The sequence below is a fragment of the Anguilla anguilla genome, chromosome 4 (assembly GCF_013347855.1).
Source record: "Anguilla anguilla isolate fAngAng1 chromosome 4, fAngAng1.pri, whole genome shotgun sequence".
NCBI lineage: Eukaryota > Metazoa > Chordata > Actinopteri > Anguilliformes > Anguillidae > Anguilla > Anguilla anguilla.
This window is the reverse complement of record NC_049204.1, coordinates 59,669,891-59,692,275: the sequence shown is the minus strand read 5'-3', so window position 1 is coordinate 59,692,275 and position 22,385 is coordinate 59,669,891. Positions and strand designations below refer to the sequence as shown.

The 22,385-nt window shown below is 38.7% G+C and overlaps 2 protein-coding genes across 8 annotated transcripts; both read right to left on the bottom strand.

The window, feature by feature from the left end:
- Positions 1 to 523: 523 nt before the first annotated feature.
- LOC118224802 (cytochrome P450 2J2-like) lies at positions 524 to 7,000 on the bottom strand. Its single transcript, XM_035412529.1, has 10 exons — positions 6,701 to 7,000; positions 6,052 to 6,211; positions 5,147 to 5,296; positions 4,814 to 4,974; positions 4,258 to 4,434; positions 3,771 to 3,912; positions 3,308 to 3,495; positions 2,898 to 3,039; positions 2,475 to 2,656; positions 524 to 1,241 (listed from the first exon to the last, which is right to left on the bottom strand). The coding sequence occupies exons 1-9, from the start codon at positions 6,890 to 6,892 to the stop codon at positions 2,481 to 2,483; spliced, it is 1,488 nt and encodes a 495-aa protein (XP_035268420.1). The 5' UTR covers positions 6,893 to 7,000; the 3' UTR covers positions 524 to 1,241; positions 2,475 to 2,480.
- Positions 7,001 to 8,427: 1,427 nt separating this feature from the next.
- LOC118224795 (cytochrome P450 2J2-like) lies at positions 8,428 to 21,269 on the bottom strand. 7 transcript variants are annotated; one of them, XM_035412514.1, is made up of 9 exons: positions 20,571 to 21,258; positions 12,374 to 12,536; positions 11,546 to 11,719; positions 11,104 to 11,264; positions 10,691 to 10,867; positions 10,176 to 10,317; positions 9,771 to 9,958; positions 9,159 to 9,300; positions 8,428 to 8,907 (listed from the first exon to the last, which is right to left on the bottom strand). In XM_035412514.1, exons 1-9 carry the CDS (start codon positions 20,754 to 20,756, stop codon positions 8,732 to 8,734), a joined length of 1,509 nt encoding a protein of 502 aa, XP_035268405.1. In that variant the 5' UTR covers positions 20,757 to 21,258; the 3' UTR covers positions 8,428 to 8,731. The 7 variants fall into 7 exon arrangements, with proteins under 7 accessions (XP_035268405.1, XP_035268408.1, XP_035268406.1 ...); XM_035412517.1 differs by having other exon boundaries at positions 11,570 to 11,719; positions 20,571 to 21,256; XM_035412515.1 differs by lacking the exon at positions 20,571 to 21,258 and adding an exon at positions 12,786 to 14,057.
- Positions 21,270 to 22,385: the final 1,116 nt, after the last annotated feature.

The window sequence follows — 22,385 nt, the reverse complement described above, 5'->3', positions numbered from 1 at the left end:
AATAAACATCTATTAAAATTGGTTAGGACCAACAGGGACCACCAGTTAGCACACTGCTGCCTGCAGCAACAGGAAATATAACAAAAATATAGAATATAGAATTCTACCCAACAACCACCTCCTAGTCTTCCTCAAATTATTAATTTAAACCCACATGTACAAATTCCTCAGGTACTCTTAAAATGATGAGCTGTTTAAGAAATAGCTAAGTTAAGAGATTTTGCAAGTTCTGTTAACATGCCAAGCACCTCATTGTTTCCCACACTGAGCATTTATACCATTCAGATTAATCAATTAGATTTCAGGGGGGAAAAATTAAGCATATCTTTATTGTGGACTAGAAAAGAAGAGAAATAGAGTGCTGCCTAATGGTATTTCAGGTAGATTCCAGGTAATGAAAATGAAGGTGCACTTGAAGACAGGGTGCTTACAGAGTTTACAGGAGTAGTAGTTGAAGAAAGATATAAAAAAATTTGACTAAATTGAAACTTCAGGCACACATACGTGAAAGGAAATTTTTTTGAAAACCCTTTATTGTGGCAGCATATCTCCAGATATTAAATTAATAAACTGACCGGTTTCGACCTTGCTGGGTCTTCAACAGGGTGTAAACAAAGAATGGCTCAAGAGAAAGTATTCATATATTCCGACAGTCTATATATCCATACACATCTTTAAATGAAGGACCAAATGACTTTTTTTTTTTTTTTTTTTTTTACAGAAATCATGTTTAAAGTGAGTTAATTTACTCAGTGAGATTTTAAAATCTTGGCATGTTCGCCTTCTTTTGTGCTGTATCATCACACACCTCTGAACTGATTTTGTAGGGAACATACTGTACATGGTTCACAAGCTGAACATGGGGAAGGGTTATTCAACAATTCACAATCAAAGGCAATTGAGACAACATGATACATACTATGAAATACACAATAAACGTATGCAGCTCCTGCATAATATCAGGATGTTCAGAAAGAGCAAAACCCAAGGCATGACATGTATTGCCTAATTAGTGTGTCACAGTATATGTGGCTTGCAGAAAGATAAATACTCATGTTAACACACTGTAGGCCATGAAAAACAACAATATAGCAAATAAGCCGCTCACTTTAGGATAAACACAACAATCACATGACTCTTAATTAATTCCCTGGGGGAAATGTGTAAATTTTCTAAACCTCAAAGGCTTCATACAGCAGTACTTCATGATCCCTGTTGCGTCCTCTGCGATGTGGATCACTCTAAAAATAGCCGAAAACATGACATCTCTGCAATCGTCTGTGTGTGATTCCCATGTGCAACAATCACACACACTTAAATGTACAAACATCTAGTAAAAGCCTTCCCAGAAGAGCGGAGGTTGTTCAAGCAGAAAAGGGTGGATCAACCCCATATTAATGCCCATAAATTTGGATGAGATGTTGAATGTAAAACTTGTGACCATGTAGTGCAGATCTACAAAAATATGCTTTTTGGTGAAGGCAGGAGCACAAGCATTTTCCATTGCACATCTATACCCAGAACAATGTGGAACCTAGGTAGCTCCTGGAAAATACATTCTGGCTTCTGTTCCCACTAAAATTCAAGAACTGCGACAATTAGAATTTGGGGTGGAAGTGATTAAAAAATGAAATGCTTGGTTGTACGTAGTCTAACCTCCCCTTAAAAAGAAATTGGATGAAATAGGAGGCCCAGCGAGCCCACCGGGCAGGCTCGGCAACATTCCATACACGGAGCACAGAGGGGGCGTCAAAGAGGCTTTAAAGAGGATGAACAGGCTATAAATAATTTCAAATATCTACCAAATATTTTTAAATATTTTTATCTATTTTTTGATCAAAAGCTTTTATTTTCTACTAAAGAAATGTTATTTAATGTATAAGGCCAGAGAGACTTTATCCTCCCCAAAAGGGTGTCATTCAATCCAGTATGATAACATGCATAAAATAAAGATACTGTATATGTGAATTTGAATTTTGAATAAAATTTTGAATGAAATGGGCGTGTTTAAGCAATACTATAATAAGAGAGTATTTCTGCCAATAAGCATTCCCTCTCAAATGCAAGCTCTACTTACTTTTCAAAGCTTATACAAGAAAATCTGAATAATCCCCAGTTCCTATTCAAATCAGTTGCTGATCTAACTAATAATCATGCAGCAACTAAACCTCAAATACCAGCTTCTTGTAGCAGTAATGATTTCTTGACTTTCTTTTGTAGTAAAACAACAGGAATTAGAGAAAATATATCAATTTGAGGGTTTTCTCCCCACTGGGAGTTTTAACCTTATGTACTTGCTATTTGGGAGTTCAGGTCTGGTGTTTGCTCTCTTTGCTCTTTTTGCTCGTCACTTGCCTTGCTACTCTGTAAAGCATCTTTTTGACAGCTCTCTGTAAAAAGCGCTATACAAATGAGATTGAATTGAATTGAATTTTCCTGTTAAATCAGAATTTGTTTGTGTAAGGTATACAAACCTGTGCTCAGCGGGGGACAACACAGAGCTTGTAAGGTTTGGGGCAGTGTGTGACTCCCATTCTGTACTCCAGGCTAGGCTCCACTCCAGGGGGAGGAGAGAAGGTGAACCTCTGGAGGAGAGAGGTGAAGAAGAGGAACAGCTCCATCCGAGCCAGCTGCTCCCCCAGACACACCCTCTTACCTAAGAGAACCAAAAACACATGCAAAGATGCATTTGAGAATTGCATGCTCACACTTAAATACCACTTTCACTGATGATTACTTCAGAATTAGAAAATGAGAATGCATTTATGACTACATTGGTGAACATTTACCAAAATAAAACACTGTCTGCAGTCTTTCAATCAAATTTTGAGCAACAGCAAAAACATATTATTGGTAAATTGTAACTGGCTATAAGTACACAGCAGAAAGGATTGCACCTGCTGAAAATGGCATGAAGGCATCTCGTCTTCTGAAGTTCCCTTCGGCATCCAGGAAATGTCCTGGATTAAAGGTGTGTGGAGTCTCCCACTCACTCTCATCAAAGAGCACAGTCGTTAACATTGCCAGCACCATTGTACCCTAGAGCAGAAGGTCAGTTACAACATCAATCCCTGCCAATCTGCATTCTGACTACAGTCTCCTATGAGGGTCTGACTGCCATGTCTCCCCCTTTCCAAATAAGTGTTGCTATGATTCTTACTGATTAATACAATAAATCATCTTGAAAGAAAGTGTCAAACAATTTAAAAAAATACAATATGCTGAACAGCAGCATGCTGTAACAATCCACAGGAATGGCAGAGTCTTAAAGCACATGAATTTTGTAAATACAGTACAGACGTCTTACCTTTGGTATGATGTATTCTCCCATTTGTGTGTCTTTGACGGTCATACGGGCCACATTCAGGGGTAAAATGTTTCCCATCCTCTGAATCTCGTGGATCACAGCATCAGTGTAGGGCATGTTGGGTCTGTCTGCCATGGAGGGCAGACGTGACTGCCCAATCACATGGTCTATTTCTGCCTGCACCTTTTCTAAACATAAATACAACACAGCTACAACTGTCACATATACAAGTGATTGGGTCACATCGCTACAGTTATACCGATTGGTATAATATTGTTCCATAATCGATTTATTAAATATTATTTAGATCACATTTATGAATACAGTTCACTTTGTTCCTGATAATGCTTTCAGTTGTACTAAAAGACATTTCAGGACAAATGATTCAAGTAAAATGAAAAGTCTGTACTAATGGAGAGTGTAAATGATAAAATATTTGTTTATGGTATGGTCAGCTCCCCACCTTGTACATCAGGGTATTTGATCATGAACAACAGCCCCCAGTTCAGTGTTGTTGATGTGGTCTCAGTTCCACCCACAAACAAATCCAAAGTGCAGAAGCACAAGTTCTCTTCATTAAACCCTGCATCCATATCATTTTTGAACTGGGGAGAGAATATGAAATCAGTTGAAACTGCATGGAACTAAAACTGGAAATAATACATAATAATGATACTACTGTGAAAGCCTGAATCATTCTAAACTTCCATGCCCAGTTTGTATTATCTGAAGTGCACACTCAAAAGTGGTTTCTATTCCAGACACTGCAGCAATCCTGACCATTCTAATGGTTGGGAGTCCCAACAATAATAATAACAACAGCGAGTCATTCTTCCACATTCAGGAAGACACAGCAGCAATGTGACATGCCAACAGGTTTAAGCAGAAAAATAGCTTTAACCGTTCCCCGTTCGAATAGGGAGAAAAATAAAATTGGTTACAGTTGATACCTTTTCCACCTCAGCCAGGAAGCAGTCAATATAGTCTCTGGGTGCTGATGGGTCCCAGTCATTCTTGTGCTCCTTAATTTTCAGCCTCACAAAGGCGATCACCTTGTCCCAATGTTCAAATATCTTTCTGTGGGGACCAGGTACCCTGCGCATTATCCGAGGAAATACATTGTATAGCTAAGGAAAAGAAACAGAAAATTACTCAGAGCCACTGTCCACACAATAAACCAAGCTGTTTCATGGATGGCTATGAATGGATTGAAATGGGTTCAGATACAATCGTAACAATAATACAATAATTCTACAACCTGATTAACTCTGCTTTGAATTCTTCAGTGAAAAAACACTAATATCTAGCTGTTTTCTAAAGATGTATTTTTTAACGTATGCTGTCAGTATATACACAATAAGGTCAAAAGTATCTTGGCACCCCTTGGTCTAGAGCTGTTTTTAATGGTTTGGGGTAGGCACCTTAGTTCCAGTGAAGGCAAATCTTAACACAAGAAATGCATCTGCTCAAATGAAAGATGTAAATAACTACAAATAAGAGGTATACCTGTGCCCAGCCGCTTCCTTCTAAATAGATGGCTTCATTTAATAACCTCAGCAGATCTTGAAATTGTCTGTCAGTGTACTCAAACCGGTCACCAAACACCAGACAACAGATAATGTTTGAGACGGCGTTGTTGATAACAAACTGTGGATCAAATGGTTGGCCTAGAATCAGAAAACAAGAAATAAATCAACAGAAAGAAAATTGAGCTTACTAGGATCCTGACAGAAGATCTCAGCTTCTGGTGGTGAGATCAGTGAGTCAATAATTTCCCCATGATTAAGATTCAGATCAGCTCAGACCCACAGCATCAGCTCAGATTGCTGCTGATTTTACCTTGTTCGTTCCCCAAGGCCTCACTCAGCCATTTTGTTTCTGCCTGGATGGAAGGCTCAAGACTCTTCTTGCCCACTCCAAAGTTCTTCAACGTCATGACAGCAAACCTCCTCTGCTGTTTCCACGCATATCCATTGGAGAAAACCAAACCTTGGCATTACAAGAAAATATACTTTAACTTCAAGAATTTATAAGAACGGGAACATAAAGCATGTATCTTTGAACTATTCTCACAAGTCTGGCAATAGTTTCCCATTTTTGGCAAAATGAAGAAATGGCTCACATCACAGGCTTCAGAGAAGAGCATGTGCTTGTCTGCCAGCTTGACATGGGCTCTGCATATGAAGCACTGGCTGTCAGTGCAGTGATGAGCCTCAGGAATTGAGTCAGGAATTGAATTCTGACCAATACTGACCACTGACTAGGAGTCTTGTACACGTATGCACAATCAACCATAGCATGATTTAGTTTAATTTTGAATGAATGAATCATTGCATTTATATAGCATTTTTCAGAACGATCAAATTGCTTTACAGTGATGAGTGGGAACTCCCCTCACCCATGGCCAATGTGTAGCACCCACCTGGGTGATGCACGGCAGCCATTTTGCACCAGAACGCTCACCACACATTAGCTAAGGTGGAGAGGGAGAGAACATTTTCTTTTTTTTTAGCCAATTAAATCAGGGGATGATTAGGTGGCAAGTTGGAGAGAGCCAGATTGGGAATTTAGCTAGGACACTACATTTATTTAGCCAGGACACAAATTTTACTTCATTTGCACAATTTAAGAAATGAAAATATGATTAACAAAATAGATTTTACATTCAGTTCACCATGCCAAAGAATTCAAGAAAATAGCTGCTTAAATGTCTCAAAATAAGAGAAAAAGATTAGTTGCAGTACCGTTGTTATGGAAGACATCTTCGAACAATGGGATTGAGGGCCGATCCGCAAAATTTTCCCCATGTTGAATTAAGGCCTCTTTGAAATGCTTGAGATCACTTATGACAACAATCCTTAATCCCAAATGAATGCTATAAATGCCGCCGTATTTCTCGGCAAACTAGGGAAAAATAATAATAATTTATTATTATTATTTATTTCTTCAGAAGTCATCACTTAGAAACTGCAAATGACACAGATACACACATAAATAAGAGTTTATGTCACATCAAGTTCAAACTGTGTTTACATTCTGGACAGATGTGACTGCAAGCTAATCTATCGCTGCAACCCCGTGCAGCATTTCCGACACAAGCAACGCCGGAAGCGTCATCCTAAATGTCTTCTTATCGCGACCAGAGATCGTGACGAGTGCCTGGCCAGCAAGCATAGAAATCCGTTAAAGTGAAAACTGAAGTGAACCTCAGCCATATTTTTGGGTTAATGAAACTGACTGCACAGGCAAATATATTATTATTGAAAAATAACTGAAAATGCATGATAACAGAACAGCAACCCTATTCTCGAATTCCCCTTCTCAATCAGTGAGAATTCGTTCATGAAACCCAATTCTATAGAAAATTTCCACAATGCAATTCGCAAAACTGACCTTTGCCAACTGAAAATGGATTCTTGTAGGGTCAACACGAAGGAGATCACCGACAAATGGCAATGACCATGGTCCTGGTGGGAAATGTTTCGGAGGTTTGCGTTTTAGAATGTAGATAAGAGTGAAAAACACAGCAAGAAAAATGAAACAAAACCTGGCGTGGACGAAATCCAAAAAAGACAGAGCGGTCATTGTGGGTCGAGCGGGCTATTTCAGTACACGTTTTGCTGGTGGGAATGTAAAACTTACACACGCCTGTTCACAACCTGGCTGTCCAAGGTGCAATAGTGCTTTATTTACGCAGCTCTTTCAGAAATTGTGCTCCGCCCAAAAAGAATAAGTACACAGAGAAACGAGTCATGAAACCATAATTCGTAAATAATTGATATATTTTCTAGATAGAACGAATAACAGGGATTAAATTAAATTTGGATTTGTACATTTGGCTAAACTATTCTGTTTGGCACATGAAGAATGTCACAGTGTTTGCATTTTATCTCTTTTATGAGTAGGAAGTTATCTTTTTATCTAGCACACATGACCCAACATGATTTAAACTTGCATAATCTGCAAAAACCCCCATGGGGCATGAAGGCATTGTATTGCCACAATCACAAGACTAGTTGTGCAACAAGTTTCAGAAGAGTGTGATTGCACTTTTCACTGTATAATGTGGCATTTGGCCCGGCAGTGAACTGGATTGGCCTCAACTGTGCTGGCTGGTGGAGAGAGCACACGCACTAACTACTAACAGCTATCAGCCAGGTGTGTTTAAAGGTGTGTTGCTCTCTACTGTTCGGGGTATTTAGCGGACGCTCTTATCCAGAGCAACTTACACAACTTATTACATAGCATTGACCTTGTATCTAATTATACAGCTATATATACACTGAAGCAATGCAGGTAAAGTACCTTGCTTCCTGGATTTGTACCTCTGACCTTCAGGTTACAAGACCAACTCCTTACCCATTATGCTACAATGCCGCCCACTGAGCACAACAGAGAAACTGAACTGCTGATGAAAAGCAGGAGGAGCTGGTCTGCTGAAAAGCAGGCTAGCTACGAGCGGTGAACTGAAGTAGTTGCCGCTCAGTTTTGCTTCCTTTTGTCTTTGTTATTTTAGTTTGTTCTTTTAGTATATATATATATATGGGCCATGTTTTTTTTGTTTGTTTGTTTTTTTTTCTTCTTTCTAATATATTTCTCAGCCTCATACTGGCTTCCTTGACTCTGGCACAACTGGTACTCGTGTTGATAAACTTACAACCTACAAAGTGAAACTGTTCCTTATTCCTGCATCACATTGCTGTGTCCTGAATTGTACATGGAAGTAAATTTGACTTTATGACTTTGAAAGTCTTGGCTGATGTGTGTGCCATCTGGTGGCAAGATGGTGAATGTTTGGAGAAAGCATATGAACAACAGAAACAATTTCATCCAAGCCAGTGGTTCTTTTGGACAGCAGAAATTTTTTTATGTCACCCATTCTGGGACAGAGCGAATCTGAGCCTCCATTTTGAATCATTTTATAATATACTGTATGTTTAATACATTATCATGGGAATTGAACCCATGAACCCTTTTATGAGCCCATAAATCCGTTTTACTCTTTAACCAAAACAGATAAAAATACTAAATATTTGTCTGTGTCAGTGACTGCAGGATAGCATTGGTACAATTAAATGATTGCTCCTGAGGAATGGGGTAATAATTACTTGAGGTCAAAATTATGTCTGAATACAAATCATGTTGTCCATATACACAATTTGAAATCAATGTTTTCCAATGTACTTTAAAAACATACAATTACACTCAAAGCAAAGGAAAAACACATCAGAATTTCTCTCATTTGTTTACATATGTTTTACTGTAAAATCTCCAACATTTCTAGTACACTCCCTGTCAAATGTTGTGGCATCTTATGTGCATGTTTACATTTGAACTAAAGCACATTTTTCACTTCTGGTCCTGTTTCAGTCACTGTACATACAGTATGACTAGCCCGACCGCTAATGGTTGCTTGTTGAGAAATCAGCGATTGGAGACGCAGATCTGGAAAGGCTTTGGGGACTGCGTGAACCCAAGCTGACTCTCCAGACTCAGCTCCACGCCGGGGGGAGGGCAGAAGGTGAATTGCTGGAGAAGGTACGTGAAGATCAGGAACAGTTCCGTCCGAGCCAAATGCTCCCCTGGACACACCCTCTTACCTGACGATGAAAAACATGGTTTCAGGTTTTTACCAGGAAGTGTGATAATGGGCTAAATTATTTCTCCTTGGCTTGCCATTATTAGAGTGTACACACAATGAGAATGGCCTCAAAATGCTTCGGTAAATTCTATGTAAAACGTTGTGCAAGTCGCTCTATCATCTGCTAAATGCCTGCAATGTAATGTAATGTCAAAACAACCAGACGATGGAGTGAATGGCAAACGTGAGAACGGAAAGACGGAGACCCACCAGCTGAAAAGGGAAAGAACGCCTCTCTTCTCCGAAACCGGCCATGAGAATCCAGAAAATGACCCGGATTGAAGGTGTCCGGTGTCTCCCACTCGTTTTTGTCATTCAGCACAGAGGACAGATTAGTGACCACGACTGTACCCTGCACGCCAGGAAATAACAATGATACATGCTTCTTGGATTGCAAAGTCCCAGTAAGTAGTATTCATTTAATGACGTAATTCCCACCCGCACTGTAGGGTCAGCCTTCTGTCTTGAAGTACATGACAAACTCTCCTTTTCAACCATTACTCACCATGCCGTTACATTCTTGCATTCATTCCTTTAGTTAAAAAGTACTGCTGCATGGTTCTACATTGGTAAAAATTACATCTGGTATTTTCAACAGTCTAAAATAATTGCTGCTAAACTATTCAATACAACATAATTCAACAGTCTAAAATAATTGCTGCTAAACTATTCAATACAACATAATTGTTGTACGTCGCTCTGGATAAGAGCGTCTGCCAAATGCCTGTAATGTAATGTAATGTAATGTAATTCATGTGGATGATTTTTAAGACTAACATTTGTGTCATTATCTCTTGAACAATCAAGATAGATTTGTCCCACCTTAGGTAGACAGCATCCTCCCAGTGTTGTGTCCTTGCTGGCAATCCTGGCCATATTCAGGGGCACAATGTTGCCCATCCTCTGTATCTCATGGATCACAGCATCAGTGTAGGGCATGTCACCTCTGTCTGCCAGGGTGGGCTGCCGTGATTGGCCAATTACTCTGTCAATCTCAGCCTGGACCTTCTCTGTGAGATCAAATTGAAGCTGAAACTTTTTCCCACTGAAAAACTGAACAATTAAGTAAATAATAGAAAACATAATATTTAAAAAAGATTTATCACTGGCCTGTATTAATTGTTTCACATTAATATATACCGAGGAGGTAATTATTAAGTAGGTATAGATGTTTAGGTGTTATACTAGTTAGGGTAATATATCCAACATGATGATATGGTCACCTACTCTGTACATTCATGTACTTCATCATAAAGAGAAGGGCCCAGCGCATAGTATTGGTTGTAGTCTCTGTTCCTCCTTCAAACAAGTCCACAGTGCAGAATACCAAATTCTCCTTATTGAATCCAGCCTCTGTGTCATTCTTCCTCTGGGAGATACACAATGGTTCAATATAAAAATAGTTCTTGAGCTTCTCTGCTATACAACGGAAGACAGCGCTTCTGTGCATTACAAGAAGTAGTGAAAATTCCACTTTTTTGAACACTGGGTGAAACTAAGATTTAAGACAACTTCCAATGAGAATCCTAACAAAATGTGCGTTCAGTGTGTATCAGCCCTGGATGTTATGCTGAGCTGGAGATTGCTGCGTAACCTAAAGGTCTGCTCAAGCTGAAGGCTGCTAAAATGATTTTCTGCAAGCTATTTATCTGCCACAGATATTCGCTAACATGCTAAAATCCTGATAATTTACTGAGCATCAAACAGAAATATGATGGCATCCACTGTGTGTGTGGCCTTACCTTTTCTATCTCCATTAAGTAGCAGTCAATATAATCACGAGGGTTAGATGGATCCCAGTCCTCTACGTGCTTGTCAATCTCTTCTCTCAAGAAATTTGCAAGTTTTCCATAATTTGAGATGATGGTTTGGTGAACACCAGGAAAATATTTAAGGAGCCTTGGGTAGGAATCATAAAGCTGAAAGACGGTAAAATTTTGACGTAAAAACTTGGGACTTTTAAAGGCTTTTATAGAGTGCCGTATGGTCTTTATTCTCAGTAAAAAAATAAAACTGAAAGAATTTCACAGACAGCATCACATTTACGCTCATTAGATGAGTAAATGTTGTGACACATAATTATTGTGTTCATTCAGCTAAGGTGTTTTATTTTTTATTTTATTTTTTACATAGTACCACATTGAGTAAATAATACCTGGGCACCAGCTGAGCCAGTTAAGGAGACAGATTCAGCGCTCATGCGTAGAAGCTTCTGGAAGCGTATGTCCCCATATTCAAAGCGACGACCAAACACCAGAACCCCAATGATATTGGCGACAGCATTGTTCAATTTTTCATGGGGGTCGAATGGTCCTCCTGTGGATCCAGATAAGGGCTGTTCACTTTAGACTGCATTAAATTATGAGACGGGCCCTTTTAGAATCAATCATTAAACTTGAAATAGCAAATGTGTAAAGACATTCTAAATGCTACCGTGTGCATTATTCTGCATTATTAACCAAGTTAGAGGAGGTGACTGCATTTGAAATGTGAAAGGAATCTGCGGTACATTTAGCAAATTACATTTATATTTAACCTTCATATTAAATAACATGTGATTGTGGCAAAATGCAAAAACGGCACTGTTTCTCCAGCACCTCCTGTACTCCACAGGCAGTTACCCTGCTCTTCTCTGATGACCTCGCTGAGGAAGTCGCACTCCTTCAGAATGTGGAACTCCAATGTCTTCCTGCCTTCTCCGAAGTTCTTTAAGTGGGCCAGGGCGAACTGCTTCTGCTTGTGCCACACGTATCCGTTGGTAAAAGACAAACCTTGACCGTAAGCAAACGGGCATTAGCGAGGCAGCCAAAACGACCAGCTCACACTGACAAGAGGGGGACCGCGTTGCAAAAGCACGTGCTAAATTGTTTGTATTCATTACTGAATTCGAAACTGGTGGCCTGATGACACCGGGTACGTAATTGGAAGCAGGTGAGAACGGCTTATGGTAACCCCGATTCAGAACGTGCGGCACACCTACGGGGCGTGGTTTGCACTAAATAGTGTAGATCAGTGGTGTCAAACTCGTTGCCATGGAGGGCCGTGTGTATGCAGGTTTTCATTCCAACCAATTAGTGCTGCCTTAATTGAGTCCAATTACTCATTCAGCCATATGCGTTTAACTGCATTGAAGCACAGAATATAAGAAAATTTTTATTTAGACAATGCGGGTCACCATAGACGTCGGGTCACCATTGTGCACAAACCTGCATCCCTAATTCAGCAAATAATTTAACTAATTATATAATCAAGATTTGAGGCTGGAATGAAAACCTGCATACACACGGCCCTCCATGGCACGAGTTTGACACCACTGGTGTAGATGGAGCTTGTGCATATAGCATTTGTTGTGCAAACTAGACGGATCAGAGCTCGCACACAAAGTGGTCTTCTTTTTATTTTAATGATGGCTTATGTGCACTTACCGTGGCCTTTGTAGATTTCATCAAACAGAGGACTCACAGGACGGTCAGTGAAACTCTGTCCCTGATTCACCAAAGCCTCCTTCACCGTCCTGAAGCCTGACACAAACACCGTCTTCTCACTGCCCCTCCTCAGACTGAAGACACTGCCATACTCCTCAGCAAGCTATTTGACATTATTATTTTTTGTTTAAAAAAAGCAAAAGAGTTCATCAGAATCCACTCCCCTGGAGACATGCTACAGCATACTGTGACATCCACATGCAGGCTAAATTCACAAAACTTAGATTCACATGTTGGCGTAAACCAAATGACTCAGTACATTAGTTTAATCAACAATGCCCGACGACTCTGGACGTTTTACATTAATTGTATGCTGAAGAATAAAAAAATGTAAAGTATCTTTAAACCTTACCTTGTCCATGGTCTTATAGTCAACACCAGTAAAAACATTTCCCAAAAAAGGCAGGGGCCATGGTCCTGGCGGGAAATTTGGTGGGTTCTTATTCCTGATAATATCGGCCACAAGTAGGATCACAAAGCAAGTTAGCAGGCAGCCCTTAATATCCAGCCATGCCAGCAATGTGTATACAATCATGGTAGATGGGGTTTTCAGTGCTGAGAGAGAGGTTCTGAACTAAACTGTGCTTCTGTGGGGGTTCATTTACTGTTAATGTGGCTAAGCTTCAGTTCTGTTTGTGCATTAAGCAGCTTTGAGAAATGAAACAAATTTTAAAAATCAAGTTGGAATCAAACGTTCTTTTGAAATCTTGCTGCCCTGCTGGGATAAAAAAAAAAGTTCAGGAAAAAGGTTGTTGCACTCTATAAACTAGGGTAAAGGGGATTTGTACTGTGAAGATGTGTCGGCAAAAAGTAAAATAAATCAGATCAGAGAGGAATTGCACGGTCTCCTAGTTCAGAGTGAACAAAATCCTCGGTCACCTGCCCTGAGACACAGTTGGCTTTGCCGTTACATAGTACCTGGGGTGAAAAGGATGTTTTCAATAGTTTTCAATATTATTGAATTTAAGGAAGAGAGCTGTACTTTCATAACGGCAGCTGTGTGATTCGTATTTAGATTTGTGAAGTCAAACAAAAGCAGGCGCACTTCCCCTTTAAATCGTGCAAGCATTTGTTGCTGTTGGAATAGAATCCGGAAAGGATTATGAATGACCTTTGTTTCCTTACATTGTTTTCTCATTAAACCTGGGCGTACCACCCCTTAGAGAAACAGTGCAGAGCTATGCTGGCAGGTTTGGGGATTAGGTAACGCGCTTGCCTTGGATGACCCAATCTGCTCAGTGCAGCAGCCTACTCTCTGTCTGATAACATATTAAAACAGCCTCACTTCCTATGCAAACTATGCCCATAATGTATTACAAACACATTTATAATAAAATACATAAAGCAATCAAAACTTTACTTAAATGGGTTTGTGATGAAATTATAACACATCACAATAGTCAAATTGCATTATGAGTGGTGTGCAGCTCACATAAAATGTTCAAAAGCATGACACCAATGTGCATAATTGTGTACTATGAGTTCTGCTACAAAATATATTTTAGTGACTAGAACTTTAGGGACTAGAATTTGACCTTATATACCATAATCTTTGGAAATGTATCATAAGAATTGGTACATGTCATTATAGGCCACCATGTGTATCTATACAGTATTAAGGCATATATTGCATGACAACCCAATGTAGACATGGAATCTACAATTAAAACAACACATGTGCATCATTACATAATTATGTCTATTAAATTTACTTTAATTATATATAATGACTATTATACGTGCTTAAAGTGGTTAGTTATTCTTGGCACTGATGGTACATTTGATGAATTTACCAATTCCAATTAAGTATAGATGAAAACTTGGTGAGAATGTGAATATGAGTATTCCTTGGTGAATCACTTGTTGTGAATGATTAATGAAAAACTTTAGTAAGTACACAATTCTTTTTGCCTTGAAGCTATTTATTAACGTTATGCCAAATACTGTACAGATCAAGTTAGTAGAGTTCAGTTTGGACTGGAGTGAACTTTTTGTTAAATATTAATGTATAGTAGTTAAGGTAAGTGTCAAAAGATCTACCAAGAATGTTCACATTATTGCCTGTTCAGTGTTACCACAGGCACTCTTTCATTGACTGAACTGAACCGGTTTTAAGTGCAAAGATGTGTAGAAAACAATGAAGTGAAAAAGTATGTGCCCCTTTCCGATTTCCTTTTGTTGCATATTCGTCACACTGAATAGTTTCTGATTTTTACACAAAATGTAATATTAGACAATGGGTAACTCAATATTGCATAAAATTTTTACAAAATATTATTTCATTTATTTAATGAAAAAAGTTATCAAACACCCATCACCCATGTGAGAAAGCAGTTGCCCCCTTAATTACTCAATTACTTACCTTAAATTTACCTTAATAACTTTTTCACATGGGTGATATGGGTTTGATAACTTTTTTCATTAAATAAATGAAGTAATACATTTGAAACTGTTTACTCAGCTTCCCTAGCTTTGTCTAATATTACATTTTGTCAAAATATCTCCAAACCAATGAGTGTGACAAATATGCAACAAAAGGAATTCAGGAAGGGGGCAAATACTTTTTCACAGCACTGTATCTTAACATACCCTCCTGATGCCATGTATTAGTATAAACAAAGGAGAGACAGTACCGGCAATGCATAAAAATTTTATTCCTTTTTTTATTCCTTCAACATTCTGATATGTTCTTACTTCACAGTCCATGAAGTCAGTTTATTGAAACAAATAAATCTGAAAAATAGTAGGTATAAGATTAGAATACTAGATTATAAAATTTTTTTAATGAAATGTAAAACTGAAACTTAGTGACAATGTTTGAGTTATGTACAATATCACTTAATACTATCTGTAATGTGTACAACTGTGCTATTTTTTTTCTAAGCCTACAGTACATTTTTGTTGAAAACTACTGTACTGATTCGGTTGTCTGTATCCTGGTTCTTTCCTCACATCTATGCTGCAGTCCTCCACCGTTGGCCCCAGTTAAATTCTACTATTGTTTTATTCACCATGTTTTAAAGTAACCTATATATTACAATATATAGTACTATAATATATTACATGCAATATATTTTGGCCTATTGTGATTGGGTGAAAAAAGAGCATAAGAATAGAACTTTAGCGATGAATGAATGTAGCCTGCACCTAACATTGTCGTCATGATTTTTCTATAGGTTCTGAACAATGCGTGCAATTTTCCCCTTAGCCACTGCTGCTGTGTCGAGGGTTAGCGGTCCAAGGCACACATAAGGAAAGACCCTGGAGAGTATGTGAAACCAAGCTGACCCTCCAGGCTAGGCTCCACTCCGGGGGGAGGAGCGATGGTGAACCTCTGGAGGAGAGAGGTGAAGAAGAGGAACAGCTCCATCTGAGCCAGCTGCTCCCCCAGACACACCCTCGTGCCTGAAGATTATGTGGCAGCAAGGAACAAAACAGAGAGATATGTAATCCTTATTTAGTTACAAATCATGGTTTAAATTTGGCATAAATCTTACATGAAAATACATCACAGAGCAAGCTGATGATGACCATACTGTGTAACTCCATAACCATTTTCTCTAAAGAATACAAATACTTGAGAATGGAGATCATACAGAATTCGGAAATGCTCATAACCTTGAATGTAAAATTTTGTAAAAAGAATTTGAATACTTTATATTAGCTTTATTTTTTATAATAAAGCTAATATAGAGCTTTATAATACATATTTATATAAAAGTTTCTTCTGCTTACATGCTCCATTCATTTGACAGGTCTGTCCATAACTTTGAGTTTCTACTGTATTTACAGTAATTAAGAGGAATAATGGTGATAAATACCAAAAAAAAAAAAATCATTACAAAAGAGCATGGGAGAAAAGTAAGACAGCGTATACATTCAGAAATAAAAATAAAACATGCCTACAGGTTAAATGAAGAAATTAAATACTACTATTTACCTGCTGAGAAAGGAAGGAATGCTTTCCTTCTCTGAAACTTGCCCTGAGAATCCAGAAAGTGCCCAGGATTGAAGGTACCCGGAGTCTCCCACTCGTTTTTATCATTCAGCACAGAGGAGAGACTGGTGACCACGGTCGTGCCCTGCGCAGAGGAGCAACGAGAAACAGGCTCGCAGCACATCAACTTCTTCTAAAAATATGGGGGGTGGGGGGGGGGGGGGGGGGGGCTGGTGGCTGCTAAGGTGTCCTCCATGCTGACCAGGTAGGTACAGTTGATATTACAGGTATTCCTGTGTGTCATGTGTGAAAAGGGGAAAGGACTGTACAATTTCTATGGGCGTTAACTATTTTGGGGGGGGGGCTTGGTTCACACACTCACCTGACAACACTTTTTTTTCTTTCCCCTCCCTTCTGTGAACCTTTCATTTGCTTGTTTTTTATTCTTTTCCAATGTGACAATATTTTCTGTCTCTTTTTTGTTGTTGCAACCAAGTTTTTTTTTTCTTCTAGTGCATCAGTTCATATATTTAACAGATTGCGTATCAAGTAATATTATTGTATTTAAGAGTTAAATTCGCATGAGCAAAAGCTTCACTGAAATTGAGTGCAAACTGATAAATGCGAATTCACCTCTGGAATACTCTGTATACATTTCACTTCACCAGATGTACCTCCTTCTGTGTCTATAGACACGCCCTTTTACAATTTTAGAAAATAACAAAACAACAAGATCCCAAGATAAAACCATGAACACAAGATTTTGGTTTCATCTCCAAATTCTATGATAAAAAATACATTAAAATACATTTAATATACATAAAAATATTAGATTTTCTGGATAAAAATGTATCGGTGAAAATATTGATGGAGCCAGAGATGTATTCCACCAACTGGTGTGAAATGTGTTCATAGTTTGCAGAACTAATTCTTTATGTTTTCAGTATTTTCTTTCATTCACCTTTGGTATAAAATGTCCCCCTAACATTGTATCTTTACTGGTCATTTTAGGGAAACCCAGCGGCACAATATTGCTCATCCTCTGAATCTCATGGATCACAGCATCAGTGTAGGGCATGTTGGCTCTGTCTGCCATGGTGGGCTGCCGTGATTGGCCAATTACTCTGTCAATCTCGGCATGGACCTTCTCTGTGAGAGCAAGCAGTGAAAAACAGTGATGTCACAGTGAAAGCTCACAGTACAATCTATCAGAGACATACAGTATTTGTCCAGTGTACCCTGAAGATGTTTCTTGCTAGTACAATGTTCTCAGCCTGTACCATAACTTTCAGTGCAATCACTGGACAGATATAAAGTGTCAAGAAAATACAACACATAGTTTAGATGTGAAAGCAAAAGTACATTACCTGATTTTAAGACCTGGATAATTATGATTCATTCAATGATCTCCATGAACAGGTGGAAATGTCATTTAATTTAAAAAGATCTTCACACCAGTTCCATGCTGTACATTGCTTTTTCACACACAGCTGAAACTGCAGCCATGTTGAAAAGGGGTCAGTTCTTTCTGAAAGTTTAATTGTCATTGTTTCGGTCGGTAATTTGCTCACAATTTTAGCACTTGCTAGGTTTAAAATGACTAGTAAATTCTCAAAAACTCACAATATTTAAATATCCCAATTCCAATTCCAGAGCTCAGGAACATGCACAAATTAAAAGATCTACAAACACCTACTCTGAATCTCCGGGTACTTCATCATGAAGACAAACCCCCACCGCAGTGTAGTGGCAGCTGTCTCTGTCCCAGCCTCAAACATGTCCAGAGTGCAGAAGGCCAAGGTCTCAGTATTGAAGCCGGCTTCAACGTCATCTTTTTTCTAAGAGATTGGAAGTTTTCAAAAAGGGAGGTCTCAGAAGAAAAAAAAAAAACTGACCTGATTTAGTTACACAAATTTGTTTAAAAACCCTGCATATATCTACACAGGTTTGGACGCACATGCAACACATTCAGGAGATGACCGTGACAAACACCCAGTGTGGTTCTACTGGAAGGACTTGCATGATAACAAGATCTAACTTTGCAGGTTGGACTATTATACTGTAGTGATTTCACCTTACCGCCTCAATCTCTCCCAAGTAGGCGTCGATGTAGTCTCGAGGATCAGAGGGATCCCAGTCTTTCTTGTGATTCTCTATCTCTTCTTTCAGGAAAGCAATGATTTTAGCGTAGTGTGAAAAAATGGTTTGGTGGGGTCCTGGCAAGTACTTCATAAGTCCAGGAAAGACATCGTAAAGCTGAAAAGGAAAAACAACAGCACCAAAGTTACATCTGTTGGCTGTTTGATGTTACTACACAATGCAAATGGTAAATGGTAAATGGACTGCATTTATATAGCACTTTTATCCAAAGCGCTTTACAATTGATGCCTCTTATTCACCCATTCACACACACACTCACACACCAATGGTGTAAGGCTGCCATGCAAGGTACCAATCAGCTTGTTGGGAGCAATTAGAGGTTTAGGTGTCTTGCTCAGGGACACTTCGACACGCCCAGGGCGGGGGATCAAACCGGCAACCCTCCGACTGCCAGACAACCGCTCTTACCTACCGAGCTACGTCGCCCCCCAATGCCATGTTGACGTTCAGGTCCAGGTTCAGGCAAAGTGATTAAATGTGAAAGTACAGTCAAGGATCATAGCTCATTCACAGCAGTTCACGAGTTCCATAACCTCAAGTTTTACCTGCTGAGTTTGGGCAAACAAAAACCGACAAGACTTTACTGTACCAACCTGAGCACGTGCAGTTCCGAATAAGAAAATGGCTTCTGCGTCCAAGCGCAGGAGAGTCTGGAAGCGCGTGTCACTGTAGTCAAAACGATGTCCAAACATCACAGAACAGATGACATTGGCAACTGCATTGTTCATTATGAACTGGGGGTCAAAGGGTCTCCCTAAGGTCAAAAGAACAAAACAAATGTAATTCTTGTAGAGAAGCTAATATGGAGAGTAAAACCCATAGAGCTGATTCCTATGATAAAACAGTACAAAGAAATGTTATAAATTCCCTGCATGAGTAATTAACATAATATGAGAGACCAAAGGCTTAGTTCATTTTCACTGCAAATAATAATACAATAAAATGGTAATAATAATAATATAATGACTATAACACCAATATATTAAGCAGAATGAAAACCAAAATGGTTTTCCAAACAAAATGGCAAATCCCCAACCAAGTCAAAAGAAGTAATTATTGAAGAAAAGCGTGATACAAAATGAACAGAACTGAAAAAAGCCCAAGCATTTTCAGTGCGGCAGTTACCCTGTTCCTCTTTCACAGCCTGGCAGAGCCAGTGGCACTCCCCGAGAATGCAAGTCACCAGGGCTTTTTTGCCTTCTCCAAAATGTTTCAAGTGGATATTTGCAAACCTCCTCTGGTTCTTCCACATGGGTCCATTGCTTAGAATTATACCTTGATCAAAAAAAAAGACAGCAGATTCCGAAAGGAGACACTGCTACCTATCACCCCCACAGACACAATCATGCACACACGCCTAGTGATTACTATCTATTGAAACAGCATCCCATTTTGTTGATTCCATTGGCAAATAAACCTGTTAGAAGCAATGGGATGAGTCTGTACAATGTGAATACCACTACATTAATTCATTTCTCGAGTACTGTTAAAAAAAGCATTAAGACAAAAAAAGAGCATACATTAGTGTTCAGTAGCTATTGTACTTCTGACCATAAACAAATGTGTGCATACTTAACAATCTGAAACACTTATTTCCTTTGCAGAAGCCCCTATACAGGACAACTGAAATAGTGTAACTTACATTTTATATACTACTTATTGGTAAAAACAAAATGTATGTCAGCAATGATAATGTTGCCTTTCTAAATAAATCACCAGAATCTAACGAAGTAACTTTCTGGTTACAAGTTTCCGAACAAACTCCGGTTACTTACCAAGCCCTTTAAAAACTTCATGAAAAAGAGGAATTACGGGGCGGTCAGCCAGGTGTTCTCCCTGCGTAACCAAAGCCTCCTTCACCATTTTATAGCCTGATACAACAACAATCTTCTCACTGCCCTTCCTCAGACTGAAGACACTGCCATACTCTTCAGCAAGCTATAAATGTTCAATACAAAATCAATGTTAGTACTTTGCTTGTACTGCACAAAATGTATATGGATTTTTAAACATATATATATATATATTTATGTCTCTTACCTTATCAATGGTCCTGAAGTCTAAACCGAAGAATACATTACCTAAAAACGGCACTGACCAGGGCCCTGGTGGAAAATTTGGTGGAGTTTTATTCTTCAAGATATAAGATATAAGTAGGAACACAAGAAGGAATATCAGGCAGTCGCCGATGTTAAACCACGCCAGCAATGCGTGTTGTAGAGTCATGGTTGATATTATGTAGCACTGACAGAACAGTACAGGTACGATCTGATCTGTGAACAACTGAATAAAAAACGAAGCAGGGACAGGTTAAATTAGTAGCGGCTGCTAAGCTGAAAATTAATGGGGCGGGAAACTTACCCATAAACCCCTGAAGAGTATTTCTGAATGTTCTTTTTTCTTCAAAATTCTAATTCAGTCACTTTTTTATTTATTTTTTACTTCAAAAATAAACGTATTAGTGCAGGCAACTTATTTTAACAGTTCCTAGTCATTATTTTGAGTGTGGAACCTACTTAGCTATCAGTTTCAAATGTGTAATTACAAGTCAAACCAGCTTAAATTTGTAATCTACGTAATCATTACTTGAAGTGTGATCTGATTTGTGACCTGCCTTTTAAGTAACATTTTCTCACATTTTATAATTAGCAACAGAATTTTTCTGATCACTTACTGAAAATACCGATGTACAGTTAAATTCTGCTTAAAAGGTTGCTTATTTACTTTGATTTCAAAATTAAAAAAAAAAAAAAAACCAACTGTCATTTTATACCTGATTTGGTGACACCCACATGTCAAACAGAATCAGGTATAAATATGTATTTGTTAGCAGCAGTGCACAACAGACAATGACAAAACTGAAATAGTCTTTTAACCTCAAAGTTTAGAAGTTCGGACAAAATAAGCAATTTCAATCATATTCGCCAAAACAGCTGCATTTTAAAATGTGATTATTATGCTTGTGTGCGCGGATGCGTGTTTGTGTCAGCGTATGTAGGCTATAGTATAGTCTTACTCGGTGCTACTGGAACGGAATTGATCTTATCTCGGTTAGCTATCTGACTCCAAAATTATGTTTAACCTCTCATATGTGCAAACACATATGCACATAATGAGACTGCAAGTGATCCACAAGTACTGATCGCTATCTTGATAGAGGCGGACGTGCCCCTGGCGTGTGCTGCCTGCATAAACGCAATTGTGTATCTTGTCACGGCTAGTGTTTAGGCGAGTGACTAAGTACATTTCATTGTTTGTAACAGTTTGGTAAACAATGGTTGTTTGGGTCCAGTTTCGAGAAAATGATAAGAAAATATACATAATTTCAAAATCTGTTCAACGATCGTTAGTCGAGTTTCAAAATACCATCGGGGAAGTTTTATTTTGCTCTCAAAAGTCTGTTATTCACCATTCACTTGGAGTCCCAATGTTTTGCCCACAACATGCGCAATGCAGGCTTTTATACTTTCAGGGCTTCACAACCCTAGTCTAGCTGAAGGCGTGCTTTCCTGTCTTGTTAAATATGCATGCCTGTGGATAAGCATTTTATGTAGGTGTCTCCACAGGACATTAACGATCTCGCCACCAGATGGCACACAGGTCAGCCTGGACTTAAGTACGGACAGACTTCATGCCTTAAAGCCGTCAAAAAATCACTGCGTCACTTCCTTAACTAAAAATCTAAAAAGGAACGAGCTTCACCTTATAATCGTCGTGAACCGTTTGTATTAATTGCACTATTACACTAAACTTGTATTGTTGGATGCCTGTTATTTGGATTAAGTTAAAAAAAAAAAAAGGGTAGCTATTCTTTTGGTTTTCATACTGTAAATTGAAAATTGCTGTAAATGTGCA